Consider the following 15,593-nt stretch of genomic DNA (forward strand, 5'->3'; position numbering starts at 1 on the left):
TTCGCTTGTCAAAGCAGACTCGGTAACCTTGCGGCTACAGAGCCCCCAACCTTTTCTCAACTCATTACTTATTTCGCACTACTTAATTCTTACTGCTCTTTACCCGATGAGGCCATAACAAGGTAATATCAGTTTTATAACACATTATGATATTTATAACGTAATCTGTTACAAATTGGTAACAAATTGATCAAGAAGCAATAACAAAAAAATTAAATTTGTAACAGATTCTGATAGCTGCAACTCATTTAGATATAAATGAGTAACATGGGTTTCTCCACTAAACCTGCTAAATATCATCCTTATAACAAAATACCGGTTGAGCTCGAAACTTACGATCCGGAAAATATAAATGTCTGTTCAGAATTCAGAAAACTGCGGATACATTCCATTGGCCAGTGTTTGCGAAGATGTTTGATCTTTGTGTTAGTTCTAATATTGCTATATTATGCTGTATATAAAACAGTCATAGCTGGAAACTGAAGCAAATTGTTTTTATGCTTATTTAACTGAATAAAAATATTATCTTTACTGTGCTGATTCTAGGCGAAATAGCGCTTTTGTGTTCTTTGGCTGCCGCGAACCGATTCACATGGTCGGTGTTAACTCAGATAGAACCGCGTGATAAAATTCTGACTTCGAAATCATCTTCTAACTCTGGCTGGTTGCAACATTTATGTAGGCTGATTAGAGTAAAATGTTGCTTAGAAAATTCTTGATCGTTTGCTGTCATTAACTCATTTTGTAAAATTTTGCTACTTGGTCCGGTCTGATTTAACACCGACCATATGATTTCGCAACAAGCAATCGAGTTGAGTAGGCGAGTCGAGCAGTCGAATCAAGCTATCGAGTCAAGCAGTTGGGTGGAGCAGTCTAGTCGAGCAGTTGAGTAGAGCAGCTGAATCAAGCAGTCGAGTCGAGCAGTTTTATCGAGCAGTCAAGTCGAGCAGTTGAATCGAACAGTCCAGTCGAGCGGTTGAGTTGAACAGTCCAGTCGAGCAGTTTTTTTTTAGAATGGGGTTTGACTACTTTGTCCATTAATTTGAACTTTTGTAGTATATCCCTGTTTACCGTACGTGCCATGCAAGCCAATTGCCGTTATAGACAACTAGTCAGTTGATCCTGCACGCTCCCAGTCAGGTATAATATGGTTTATGAAACCGATAACCTTCCCGGGATTGGCAGACCAAATTTCACTAGGAGATAAGCATCTCTTGTCAAGAAATTTAGCTCTGCTCGTGTAAAGCGCACTACAACTGCAGAGCAGGTGCTCCGAAGTTTCGCTAGCAGTCGAGCAGTTAAGTCGAGTAGTCAAGTCGAGCATTTGAGTTGAGCACTCGAATCGAACAGTTTAATCACAGACAAACAGACATAACACTCGTTTTCCATTCTTCGTACCAATTAAACCGTCATTTTAAATTTGGCCTTAGTTGGGAATGTCTCCGTTTTGGTCAAAGTGGCGCTTTTTGACGAAAGAAAAGAAAATCCCCATAAAAATACTTGTTACTTCGAGGGATACTCCTGTTGCTATTTGATATTTGGGAATGTCTATCATAGATGGTGCTGGTGTTCAGGCCAAATGTAAGGTACGATAATTTTTGTTGATTTTTCTTCCAAGAGTTATGTCTGTTTGTCTGTGGTTTAATCATGCGGTCTAGTCGAGTAGTTGGGTCAAGCGGTTCAGTCGAGCAGTTAAGTCGAACAGTTGAGTCGAGCAGTTACGTCGAGCAGTCGTATCAACCAGTCGTGTCGAGCAGTTGAATCGAGCAGTCCAGTCGAACAGTTTAATCGAGAAGTTGTGTCCTCTCGAGCAGCTGAGTCGAGTAGTCTAGTCGAACACTTTAATCAAGCAGTTGAGTTGAGTAGTCCAGTCGAGCAGTTGAGTCGAGTAGGCCAGTCGAGCAGTTGAGTAAAGCAGTTGAGTCGCGTCTAGTCTAATAGAGCAGTCGGTTCAGTTGAGCAGTTCAGTCCAGCAGTAGAGTCGAGCGGTTGAATCGAGCAGTCTTGTCGAACAGTTTAATCGACCAGTCGAGTCGAGCAGTTGAATCGAGCTGTTGAATCAAACAGTTAAGTAAAGCAATTGAGTCGAGCAGTCTAGTCGAGCAAATGAATCAAGGTGTCCAGTCAAGCAGTTCAGTCGAGCAGTCGAATCGAACATCCCAGTCGAGCAGTTCAATAGTGCGGTTAAGTCGAGCAGTCCAGTCGAACAGTTTAATCGAGCAGTTGAGTCGCGTAGTCGAGTCAAGTCGAGCAGTTGAGTCGAGTAGAACAGTTGAGTAGTTGAGTAAAGCAGTTGAGTATAGTCTTGTCTAGTCGAGCAGTCGGTTCAAGCGGTTCAGTTGAGCAGTTCAGTCCAGCAGTCGAGTCGAGCGGTTGAATTGAGCAGTCTAGTCGAATAGTTTAATCGAGCAGTCGAGTCGAGTCGAGTAGTTGAGTCGAGTAGTCCAGTCGAGCAGTTGAATCGAGCTGTTGAATCAAACAGTTAAATCAAGCAGTCCAGTCGATCAGTCGAATCGAACAGTCCAGTCGTGCAGTTCAATCATGCAGTTAAGTCGAGCAGTCGGGTCCAGTAGTAAGTCGAGCAGTCGGGTCGAGTAGTAAATCGTGCAAATGTGTCAAACAGCTGAATCGAGTAGTTAAGTCGAGTAATCCACTCGAGTAGTAAAATCGAGCTGTTCAGTCGAGCTGTCAAGTCGATCTATCCAATCAAGCAGTTGAGTCGAGCAGTCTAATCGACCAGCCCAGTTGAGCAGTCTAGTCAACCATTTGAGCAATCGAGCAGTCCAGCAGTCGACTGGTGAGGTGACTGAGAATACAACCCATTGCTACGAAAGCATGACGTCCAGCCAAGAATCTGTTTTTAGTTACCGATAAGCCTCTTATGATGTTCTGTCAAAGACCTGGTTTTCGGTACAGACAAGCCTCTTATATAAATAGAAGATGTTATTTGCAAAAAAAAATTGTCTAATTAATATGATTATTTCAGTAGTAAATGAATTTCGTCGCATAACATTTATTGTATTTGTTAAAATATTTTTTTTACAGTCATATTTTTGAAATATCTGGAAATTTTGAAAAATAATCCTTAACAAAATGTGTTACAATTTAGATAAAACCAAATCAAGGTCTGTTCAGAATCAGATATTGACTAGAATAAATTTAGTTAGAATTTTTGTTATTTTAACCACTAAGCTCATTTATAATAACGGTTGTAATTATTTATCTTATTTAAAACAGCCATTGTTGGAAAAGTAAAATAGTTGTTTGAATTCACGACATGCCTTATGAACGAAAACAATTGAGAAATTCCGCACGGCATCTTCCGAAGAAAGTTGAAATCAGAAGTGAAGCTCGCTGATTTGGATTAAACTTAATTTAACTATTTGATTTGGATGGTAAATGGGTAGATAATGCGCACCTGAATCCTTAAGGTCTGAAGCAAATATGGCAGTTCTCAATTCTAACAAACAAATCATCACGTGGGTTAAAGTTAGTATAGCGAAACTGATTATTACATGGAAGGATCCTAATGCTGGAAGGCGACTCTTATAACCCCGGAATGCGCACAAGTGCCTCTGCTTGTGGGTCCGTCCCTTTTGGTCCTTCTGTAACAGCATTAGTGTGAAATTAATTTGATAATCAAATTTTGATCCACTGTAATTCTAACTATTTACACTGGCAAAGTGGTAAGTCCTTGAAGTGATGGTGGCTTTCCCCTTCTACTACTGCTACTGCTACTGTTACTACTACTGCTACTAAAGTCAGAACCTCGTGGTCTATTTTATACATATAGCTATAAAATAGATCTCACCCTGCCGTCATATGCAAAAGTGACGTTAATCCTGTTTACACATATTTTAGTAGAAGCAAATTAATTCAAAAATTTCAGCATTTTTTAACCAAAAGCCAATTTTAGGATTTTCATCTGTACAATTTGTTCATTTTGATGTATTTTAGCTATCCATTGTTGTTTATTTAGTTTTTTTTTGTTGATTACATGAAATGCAAGTGACGTCACTTTTGTGTATTTTCAAATATTATTTTCTAATTATGAGAAAAGCAAGATTACACTTTTAGCTGAACTGACAAGGAAACATCACTATCGATCACAGGCTTAGAGCTTAACCATATACAAATTAAGCTCTAAGGGTTCTACAAATACTCGGCCGCAAACGGAATCTGTGGAGTACCAGGGCGCCCTCCATAATAATCTGCCCTTGCCGAATCAGGAGACGGACTATTCTTTCCCCTCAACTCATCAATGCTGCTTTACAAAGCCGCAACCAATGGAATCGGAAGACTCCATTGCGCGCGAACCTACGGAATCGTGCTCAGTTAATCAAGCAAATGAAGAGGAGCTGGAGGAAATATTCAACCTCTACAGCGACTCGCTGTACGGAGGACCTTCAGTCTCTTCGCTGATGCTGAGTTCATCGAAAAGGAGTGTGGAAAGTCGAGCGGATAATCTTTCCGATCCGGAGACGCGACCAGACGATGATGGGGCACCAACGTCGTCTCGTATTGGTCTCAAGCGGCTCTCCAGTGCACAGAACAGGCGGCAGAACCTGTATCTCAGCAAAACTGGTCATTCGCTCAGTCTACCAGCAACCGCGACCTCTCGAGCAGAGCAAGCGGCAACGCACAGTGGGACCATTCTGGAAATCAAAAGTCTTTTCTCGCTTTTCGTGACGTTACTGAGCTTAGGTGTCTTCGGAGAAGTTCCTTAAAAAAGTATTCTGCATCTGTTGACATTATACATCATACCATTAGATATTTTTTTCCAGTGTGAACTCATCACTGCGACCAGTATAGTGATATTGCTCGAGTGTTTGCTGTATAACTTGCACTGCATTTCTTTTTTTGCTATAATCGCTATTGAATGAACGATATGCTTATTAATTTTTATGCGTGCTTGTGGGTATTAGGGTTTACCATTCCTTCAAAGCTTGATCTACCTTACCCACCTATTCCTCACTGCCAGTACTATCCCATATTATAGCCGTCCCTGGCGAGGACTCATTCGTTCCTCTGACCAGTACACTTAACTATAGGAGGGACTTTTGCACTGTCAAGAGGCTTCAGTGGGAAAATATAGAATTCAGTATGAAGGAAGGGTAAACGAGGGTGGCCTGAGAATAAACCCATGCTAAAGTCACTTGACATCGAATGGCTTGATTCTACTAAGATTCGAACCCATGATCACTCGCTTGTCAAAGCGGACTTGGTAACCTTGCGGCTACGGAGCCCCCCATTCCATTAGATATTAACCCTTTATAAGGTCGTGGCAATTATTTTGCCACCAACGAAAAATATTTGTATTGCGTCTATAATGACATCAATATAATTATAGAAGCAAAATAAAAAAAATTTGTTGGTGGCAATATAGTTGCCACTGCCTTATAAAGGGTTAAGGGGATAACACATTTGAAAAAATTAACTTTTTATAGGAACTAGATAGCATGTTCATGTGTTCGGCAAAGTTGTAGATCTTTGAATTTACTTAAGCTTTGCCGAAGGTACTAAGTTTCTGCATCACATGGTTTGCGAGATATAATCGACTTTCTGTCATGACCCCCTTAAAATCAATTTAATTAACTTTTTGTACACAAAATCTTACCTCACAGGTTTGACAAGTTCTACAAACTTTTTGATACTATCAAAATACGTTACTTTCTAGAAGGTGTAAGTATCGTATGTTGCTTTATTTGCCTTAAAAATTGATTTGATGCATATATTTTACCCTTTTTGCAAGTAATTTTTTCCGTAAATAGGCACCTACTGGCAGCAAAGGTTAACATCGCTTGAACCGCCATAGAATATAGTATTAGTGTGCCAAAAATCACGGTCGGGGCTGCCCGGGCCACCACAATTACTGTCCTGCGAAATCCAGGCTCACGGCGTGCGCTTTAAAACTGTGTTGTATGAATTATTTAATCCTAGATCATTTCGTTATAAATTCAAGGTTATGCACAAAGCAGCAATACTCCTAATTTACAGTGACTGGGGTTTAATTTATTGCCACTATTATATTAAATTACTAGCTAAATAACAAAAATGACAAATCATGCTCAGAAACAAAACTCTAAACTTTAAGCCATTAAATGATCAAGACATTAAATTAAATTAAATGACTGTAATATCAAGAGCCGCATAAAATCAAATTTTTGACCCAAAACAAAATTTCAACAAAAATAATGTTTAACCCCTAAAATCTGCTGGATGCATCGTTGGGTTTTCCGTACTTTTATTAACATCTCTCAACTTCAGTGGCATTTATGAGGGCTAGTAAAGTTCTCTGTGGAACGCCGTTTTACGTACCAGTCAGTTAGTTTATTGAAAAAACTTAATTATTTACTGAAGTTTTTGAAGTTCTAAAACAGACACTGATGAAGCCTGCAAGTCGTAGGCGAAATAAGTATCTGTCGCGAGTACAAATAGTTGTTTTTAATTTGGAAAAGGGTTTCTTTTTGTTTCTGAAATTACATATTCTACTAAGACGCTCCAAAAACTTCAATTATACCAAATGATTTAGTTGGTTTTCATTTCGTTAAACTATCTTTTGTCTTCAGAGCTTAAAATACTGTACTTACCCACATTATTCGCAGCAGAAACAGCAGATTGATTATCAGCACCGCACATGTGGGTCCTTGAATGATCCAATCTATGTGAGATTCTCGCATCCAGGAGCATTCAATCTCAAGCTATTGTGTTGGTAGGAAAATTTCAATTAGGAAAAGTGCAGCTCCAAAATGCAGTCTTGACATCTTGCATTCGGTCACATTCGGTACTCACTTTGTTTGGATGTTCCGGAGGCGAATCGGGCGAATGAAAGCATTTGGTGATAGCCCATGCCACTACGAACACTAGAGGACCACCTGTCGAAAAATATTGGAACATTGGTTTAAAATCATTTCCAATTTTCAGCTAGCTTAATGTAAACAAATTTATCGAGTAGGAAAGGCAAACAGAAGTAGCTAGTTCATGAAATCCGCTGTAAACTTACCCCAGCCAATAACGGCATACTTCCGAAAACGCAAATTATCGCCGGAAAATGTTTGCACTACTAGCATGTACAGATAGAGACCTGTTGAGAGAGGTGGAGAAGAAGAGCGGAGACTTATTAGAAGACAGCTGCGATGAAGCTCAGCACAGTGATTCCGTTCCGACCGAGCAAGCCATCAAGGATGTGGAAATGATAAATGAGTGTCTTCAGGGTGGGGCAGAGCAGAGCAGACGAAGACGATGCAAGCGTTGCGAATGCGATGCGATGGTGGTGGAGGCACGCTGTGGCCAATAGTCGGCAAAGTTGCCTGGGTTGCCGCGGTGAACGGGAGTTAAGCTGCTGCTGCTGCCGTAATGTCAACCATCTATGTATGTACTTTGCTTCTTAGCTACTTTGCCAATGTTGACACTACACATTCTCGGAACCGGCTTCAAATGTGTGGTGTATATTAATTGGACATTGTAAATTAATTTGACTAAACGCTATGCTCCTGGGCAGGAAGATACTACGTACGGATGGGTGCGTAAATTTTCCGTGTTTATCTAAGATAGCTGAAAATGAGCGTTCCAAATGTAGGTAGATGTCGAGAAGATGCTCACCTTCGCTTCGAAGCTTGGTTAAAGTTGTTAAGGGATGTACAGTGATGTGATCTTTGAAATATGTTTTTATTAAATGTTCCAGATTTGATTTAAATTGTCTGACTTTAAACTGTCAGCTATAAAGTGTTGTGACTTGATTACAAAAATTTACATATTGACTAGATAATTTGCAATTCATGATATTGTATCTGTGCACGTTTCAATTTGCGCTTCAGCTGACAGACTAAGCATCCCTCTTCCCTCTGAGATTCCGAGATTCCCGTCTGCAGATGCCTTGTAATAGTGCTTCATTGTTGCAATAATGGGTTAATTGGCAAATCTGTTGCTAATGAAATAGCTAATGAGTTCTCGTATGTCATGCAGAATTTAATTGCAGTTGCATAACATACGACCGGAAGTGGAAATCGATTACCGTAATTTGAATATATATTAACGGTTTGATTGCACAGCTGTTAAACTAATCAAACCTTCTGTTGAGGTTGAGATTGTTGAGTATTTCCAATCAAGAACGTCTGTTTTTCCACTTAATTTTAGAAACCATCAAAACCATTGCCATCAGTTGCTTTGTGCGTCGTCACCTCTTGTCACCATCAGCAGTCGAAATTAATTGCTACATAATTACTCTGTCATAAATCTGACCCGTCTCCCTCCCTCTAGGGGACATTTGCGCGGGTCGTTGCTTTTATTTCGAATGAATTGCAGAACACCCTTTCCCCCTTCTTTCCACCCGTATAACTGAAAGTATTTCATCATTGTCTAAAAATCCAGCATCCATAATTTACTACTTCGCCACTCTGAGAAGTTCGCTGCAGGTGCTTATTTACTCGACTGAAGAAAATCAGTTCCTAGCCCGGCTAGGCTAGCCGAGGGTTGTAACTCTCTTATAATAAGCCATCGTTTGATGTCACCCGGCGGATCTTAGTGGGTATTTATTTCTTTCGGAAAAAATAAACAATCCTAGTCAATTAAACGCGGACAGCAAAAATTACTTACAGCTGACAAGTTTGTTCCCGTTCACGCGCTCGCGGTCGTCATTTTGTTCACTTTAAATGCGATTGTTTCCACAGGATAAGGACTAATAATTTTCACTTCGTCAATTTTAGTGTTCGATTAGCAGAGCATACGTAAATGAAAATAATTTAATTTATCAACTAGTAGCTTAAAGACGATAGCTCTATTCTCAAGATGATTTGAAATTGGCACATCCTTTCCATTAAGGGACATTAGCGCATATGCCACGGATGTGAACCACACAATCTAATTACCACAAATTGAAACCATTTCTGCAAAGGTTGGGCAACCAGATCTAAGGTGAAAAGCACTCAGAAACTATTTGATGAAAGTGTGGCTGGAAACTGATTAATGCTGACTCGTGCGGGAAGGGATTTTGATGGCGTATTCAGAAATAGGAAAGTACTATCACGAGGGTACAATTTAATCAACTTACCCTCTACCAGCATCCAAAAGAAGTTCGTCGTACTGAAGTAATGGAATATTGTAACTAAAAATATGCATCCTACTTGTTCCTGTTTCGTTGTCATCTGTACTGATGCGATTTCAGTTAAAAAAAAAAGATTATAAAAATATGGAATCATTTCCTATCATTAGACCCCACCTGTAGAGAGAGTATGAGAATCCAGAGGCTGGACGACATTATGTAGGTCAAGAAGAGATTGACATGAATGGTATTCCGAAGACATCGTAGATCCCTGTGGAGAGAAAAAACAACGATGGACCAGTGTGAAACCACATTGACCAGCTGCAGCTGTAACATTATTATCACTTACTTAAAATAAATTAGCACCGTTACGGCTAACACTAGTGCACATAAACTAATAGTATATCCTACGAAGTAGATAAACGTAGGCAGCTCGATCGGATCGAAGTCCGTCACGGTCGAGGGTGCCGGCAGATGATGACAGGCATCATAGTTGGTGTAATTGTCCCACGTTCCGTCCATGTTGCAGTACCGGGTGGCGTTTTCTGGAACGCAAGAGAAGCGAAAATAATCGTCTGTTAGCAACATAATGCCCTAGTCTACTAAAACTTTTGAATCTTAAACTTGTGAAGCCCAGTTGATTGATTGATTGATTTTAAAAAAATACCGCACGTTTTGTCGTCAAATACAGATTTTTAACCTCTAAGAGCTTCCCAACTGCCAAAATGTTCATATTATTGGGGTTGTAAGGCAGTGTTCAAATATGTTCTGCGGTCTTGTTTTTTAAAATGGGGTCAGACATCGTTTTCAGACTTAAAATAGCACGTTCGTTCCAAAAAACTCTTTATCGTAAGCGTTTTCACAAAATACGTTAAACTATCGATTTGATTTCTAACAGCGGCTTCGTTTTAAAATATCAAATTTGGTAATTTTTTTTATAGTGGATCCTCATCAAGAACTGTTTTTGTCAAAAGCCTGTGTGTATGTGGGGATAGGGGGTTTTAGTAAATTGAAACCATTCGTTTTATTACGCACCATAATAAGAGAATGTGCTGGGGAAGGAATTCAGCGGCTTTTTTAATCTACTGAGTGCGTCCCATTTTGGAGGGCAATGGGAAGCAGCAGTAAAGTCAGCGTAACAGGAACCATTAACTGTAGGTCATTACTTAGCAAATGGAGCATGCCTGCAGCCGCTTTCAGATCCAAATTATTCGGAAAATCTATTCATTTGGCTCAAGCACGACCAGGCGATTCAAAAATAAAGCTGAAGAAGTTTTGAAAAAGGTGACAGTTCAAATACCTAATAGTAATTGTATTGACCGAAACCTTGACGACTCAATAGTTATCTCAAGTAACAATTTGGATTTTATTACACTTTTATGATGGCATTCAAGACCAAAATTGGTCTTGAAGACCACCATAAGAGTACAATAAAACTCACATTGTTGCTTGGAATGTTAGCTTCGTGCAGCTTTTGGGAAGTTATTTTTCGATCCACCATTGCAAACAAAATCATTATAGCTAGACACGTGGTGGCGAATGGCGGTGGCTAGACATATGACTAACTATATCGAGTCTACACTGGTTTGAGACGCATCTGATAGCATTGGCTCGATTTTTGCATGTTTAAAAGGTAATTATTTCGCTTTGATACTCGAAAACTCATCCTAGTTGAATAAAAACGTATGGATAATAGTGTTCCTTCCATTGACATTCTACAGTTCCACAAATACTTACCTCTGTAGCCTTCCCTACACGCAATCGAACTGCTTTATTAATAGAAATGTTCGACTACTTGGAATGGCACTTGTTACTGACGTAACTACAGAGCAGAAGTGGAAATTCGAACAGAAACGAAAAGTGGTAACAGAATCTTTCGATTTTGTCATGCTTTTGAAAATTTGGAAAGGAATATAAAAGCAATATCAGCAGAGCAGAACGCTTGCTCCCTTGCGCGGCTATATCCTTTAGTGTACTTTCGCATATGTTCATGTCCCAAGTAGCAATGAAGGTTTTATTTCACTCTTATGATGGTTTTTATGACCAAAATTGGTAATAAATACCATTATAAGAGTATAATAAAACTGAAATTGTTACCTGGGGTGTTTCTGTCGAAGACAATCTCTACCGCCAGGTTTACCAGTATCTGTAGAAAAGTAGCATGTACGTGTTTAAACTTTAACTTCTGCTTCTAGTCTGTGACGCAGCTTTATGGAATGTTTTGGAAGCAAGAGAGGCTCTGCTACTTTTCAATTCAGACCACCGATGCTTTTTTATCGAACGAAAATAGCCGGTTCAATTTGTGAATTCCTCAGTGTCAGTTAGTGATGCCTTGCAGGGATGATTCCTCTCAGAATAAAAAAAGAGAAGACAAAAATTCACACTTTACTCAGTCGCGATTTATTCTGCTTTGTTTTGTTTTAACTTTTCTCTTTTTTACTGACCTCGGATGCTCAGCAACCTGCACATTGTTCTACTCTTTGAGGAACAAACACAAACTGAGCAACAAAATGTTAATACACTTTTTGGCTGCCCATGATATGGACACAATAAACCTGTTTTGACTTCTCACAGCGGCACCAGTGCAAAGAATGTTGCATCTGATGATAGTGGATGATAGATATGGCAACACTGGAATTCCCGTGCAGTAACTTCTGACGCGGATTTTTTTTCCGTTTTTACACGTAAGTACTGCAGTACGAGCGATTTCGAAAGTTTCTCATTTTTCACACCATGAGACACTCAAGTTTGTTTATATTACTTTGTTGTGGTTTGTTTCTCGTTGTGTGAATGTACTTCTCATTTGTGGTAACGCTTCTACTCATTGTGTTGAATGAAAAAGGTGCACTTTTGTAAAATGAGTGAGGAAATGGCAAGCCTGATGCCTTGAAATACTTAAACTCAACTATCAAGTTAATAGTTTTCAGTGAAAATCAATTTAAAATAATCGTTATACCATTTGCAAATATTGCTATTCTTCGGATCAACTTCTTTGCGGTATCAAGCGCTCAACAACCACTAACTTAGTGCAATCGTGAAGGAGTCTCACCTGCATGTGTGTTATGGGCATGAAATGGTGAATTCCTACCTGTAGAATCAAACACTTTGTACGGAAATAACATTGCAGATTACTGCACAACTCATGGGAGTGCCACAAGGTAGAAATTCAGGACCGTTGATTTTTGCGTTGTTCACTGATGCTCACTTGTCTGCCTATAATGGGGTACCAGGGGCACGTGCCTTAATTACCTAATTTTTAATGTTGGACACAATGATTTGCGGATGATGTCTATACTGCAGATAGAGACAGTAGGATTGTTGCACTAGCCTCGTAACAATCCTGACTCTAATAGTCGACTGTGAAGTTTGTCGATAAAGAAGGGTCAAGTCTTAGAAAACCGTTGAAGCCCAAGGCTTTGCTCTGCTATATTACAACCGCGGGGTTAGGTTTAGAGATTTCGAATTCACGAAATAGCACGTTCGTCTTTTGTAGAGCTTGTAAAAACTATCTAAACTTTGCCACGTAGAATTTGGCTAAGTATCGATGAACGCGGAATGAGTTGACCATAATCCTGAGGAAGGAAAAGCGCCAGAAGGAGGACAGAGATCGTGAATAGCTAGAACAAGGATAGGGTGATTAATTTATTTTATACAGATAGTTATGCTTTTCTATTTTGAACATTTGCGGCAAAATCAAATGGAAGTGTTCAAATATATATGCATAATAAGGCTTCAAAAGGCGACAAAATCTGGACCCCTCAATTTTGCAATAAAACAAATTTGCTAGAAGTTTAATCCATCTATTTTATATCATTTATGTGTGTATCGTTAATATTTATCAAACAAATTAACATTACTTATTTGGTCTGCATGAAAAATTGGCGAATTTTGGAGTTTACCCTTGCCATGAGGGCCAGTGCAGACTTGTTGGCAACCAATTTAGCTGCGTTTGTTCAAGATTTTCGAAATTTATCTATAGTTGTTCCTTGTTGTTTGTGCTAGGACAGCTCTCTCTTCACCAAAGCCCAAAACCGCGCGATGGGGCGTAACTCTGGATAGTTAGGTGGATTCGCCTCCTTCGGTACAATATGGACTCCATTAGCATCATACCATTCCAAAACATCTTTGGCGTAGTGGCAGGATACTAAATCAGGCCAAAACATTGAAGGTACATCATGGTTGTGTAGGAACGGTAAAAATCGTTTCTGCAGGCATTCTTCACGGTATATTTCCTTGTTCCCGTAGTGATGTAACTTTTGCTTGCTCGACCACAGCAGCATATGGCCTGCCATACTAAATATTTTTTGGGAACTTGGCTTTCTTTGTTCTAAACTGCTCTGCAACGCCATTCCGTTTCATGGCAGTGTAAAAAGACATACCAGGGAGCTGTTTAAAGTCTTCTAGGACATACGTATCATCGTCCATAATAACGCATGGAAACTTCGTTGAATGTTCGCGATAAAGCTTACGAGCGCGTATTTTGGCCGTCTTATTTTGCTCATCATTACGGTTTGGCACAGTCCTCACCTTGAAAGACTTTATGCCTTGTCGTTGCTTAGAAGTGTGTACGAATGTTGGCGACATTTTTATTTTACAAGCAATGGTACGTACAGAAAAATCTGGTCTCCTCCGAAATATTTGTTTTACCTTCGCATCCTTGTGGTGGTTCCTCAGATCCGTTTTTGTTCCAATTCCCTTCTTCCTAGCTGTTGTCAAGCGAGTATCGAACGATTTTAAAACACTGTGAACAGTGCTTGGAGGAAATCCAAGCTTTTTGGCAAGTTTTCTTAAGCTTTTACACTGAGCGCATGTAATCAGGGCTTAAAAAGGGATCGCAAGTTGAATGTGACTGCCGTGAATGCGAACTTTCCGCATTCAAACTCCGATTTTTGAACGATCATTTGACCGTTTTTTTAATCCAGTCAAACTGCCGCTTGCGCTGCTGCCGTCGCACAATTCATGCGGCATCTCAGCAAAAGCAAACAGTCGATCTCCCGTTTTGCTTTGCGCTTTGAGAATATAAACTGCAAACTGACTGGAAGCATACGGTGACGTATTTTTTCGTTTCTCTTTTTGTCTCCAAATCGGCTGCTCACAGTAAAAGTTTGTCACCCAGACGTCGGTCCGACGCAAGCAAAATATTCGTTTGTATTGAACGGAGTCCGACCGACTTCTTCCATGCACATGTAGTGGTTGTTTTTTTGTAGTATTGAATCATACGATTGTGCGGTTGCTTTTCGTAGCGTGGTGATTGCCAGTCATTTGACTGTTTTGCAGTCATTCGCTGCTCCAAACGGTAAAGGCAACTTGATCGAAACGAAAATGTCAAAAAGTTTTAGAAGCCGTTCGTTCTGCAGCGTGCAGTCGGCGTTTGACTGAGCAAAATGTCAGTTGTGTTATGCATAGCATTCGTATTCCACCTCTGGTGTGGTTGGTGTGACTGCGGTAGAAAAAAACGATCGGTCGAAGCCCTGCATGTAATATAAACAAGTGTTATATTTTCAGAAAGAACAGACATATGTCTACCACTCTGCAAAATATTTCACTCATTGTTAATGTATTTCCGAAGCTGTGTGTGTTTAGGGGTGTCCAAATTTTGTCGCGAACAAGCCTTACTCTATTGTCGTCGTCGTCAGCAGCATAGAGCCGGGTGACTCGTGCTGTTTCAAGTAGTTGTCCTCGTTCTTGGGCCACTCGTCCCAATTTCCCAGTTGTCTCAGTAATCGCAAATCGCTTTCGACCTGGTAAAGTCATCTTGCAAGTCTGTTCCTTTCCTGGTGCCGGAGGAGTTGTTGATGAGAACTGATCTTTTCGCGGCGTCGTTCGGCATCTTTACGACGTGTCCGGTCCACCGTAGTCTTATGTTTAGCCTCCGCTTTCAGTCTAGCGTAGATTGCCTCCACCATCGCAAACTTGCTGGTTATGATAGCAACTACGCCGTCATGACGTAAACTACTTTGGAAAGTGAGGAAGTGCCCTAATACAGCACTCGTTCGCTAATTGCACGAATGAAGCGATGCGACTAGCGAATTTCGTTTTTTAATTGCACGATGACTGCCAATATTTATTGTAAAGCGTGATGTGTTATCACCGTAAATAACTCTTCACGTGCGCTCACACCTGCGCTTGGTTCTGGGAAGAACATTCAAATCTTAACAAACGAACCAAAAGCTTAATGAATATGTGTTCAATTCATCAAAATTTAGCAGAATTTGATTTAATTTGTTTGTGATATATCTACGTTATACAGAGAGAGAGAGTTTTTATTCGGCAACGCTGCATTTTTGTTTATAGCAACCACCTAGGAACCCACGTGGTTTTTGACAGATAACTGCTTTTTAGTTGCACTATCGTGCAATTAAAAGACGGTGCGATTAGAGGACGTGCAATTAGCGCACGAGTGCTGTATAACGTGCGGCAGTAGTTTAGCTAGTAAAACATGCGGGTACCAACCGAAAGAATGTGGGTGCGAACGCCACCTGCCATCGCCCTCCCCGCGTCTCGAAGGGACTCGAGAGCTTCCCCAAAATGCGTTCGAGACACATCCCTTGAT

The 15,593-nt window shown here is 40.2% G+C and overlaps 1 protein-coding gene across 5 annotated transcripts in view; it reads right to left on the bottom strand.

Annotated features, from left to right (window-relative positions):
* Nucleotides 1-15,593, bottom strand: part of LOC128738152 (diuretic hormone receptor-like) — an 81,866-nt gene that overhangs the window by 12,932 nt on the left and 53,341 nt on the right. For all 5 annotated transcript variants that reach the window (XR_008412077.1, XR_008412076.1, XM_053833047.1 and 2 more), the window contains 6 exons: nt 9,390-9,585; nt 9,218-9,311; nt 9,050-9,143; nt 7,004-7,084; nt 6,793-6,875; nt 6,591-6,701 (listed from right to left, as the gene is read on the bottom strand). Coding sequence is in view for 3 of the 5 variants with exons in the window: in XM_053833047.1 (XP_053689022.1) it covers nt 6,591-6,701; nt 6,793-6,875; nt 7,004-7,084; nt 9,050-9,143; nt 9,218-9,311; nt 9,390-9,585 (659 nt within the window). In the remaining 2 variants the exon portion in view is untranslated. The remainder of the gene's footprint in view (nt 1-6,590; nt 6,702-6,792; nt 6,876-7,003; nt 7,085-9,049; nt 9,144-9,217; nt 9,312-9,389; nt 9,586-15,593) is intronic.

The sequence above is a fragment of the Sabethes cyaneus genome, chromosome 2 (genome assembly GCF_943734655.1).
Source record: "Sabethes cyaneus chromosome 2, idSabCyanKW18_F2, whole genome shotgun sequence".
NCBI classification, from domain to species: Eukaryota; Metazoa; Arthropoda; class Insecta; order Diptera; family Culicidae; genus Sabethes; species Sabethes cyaneus.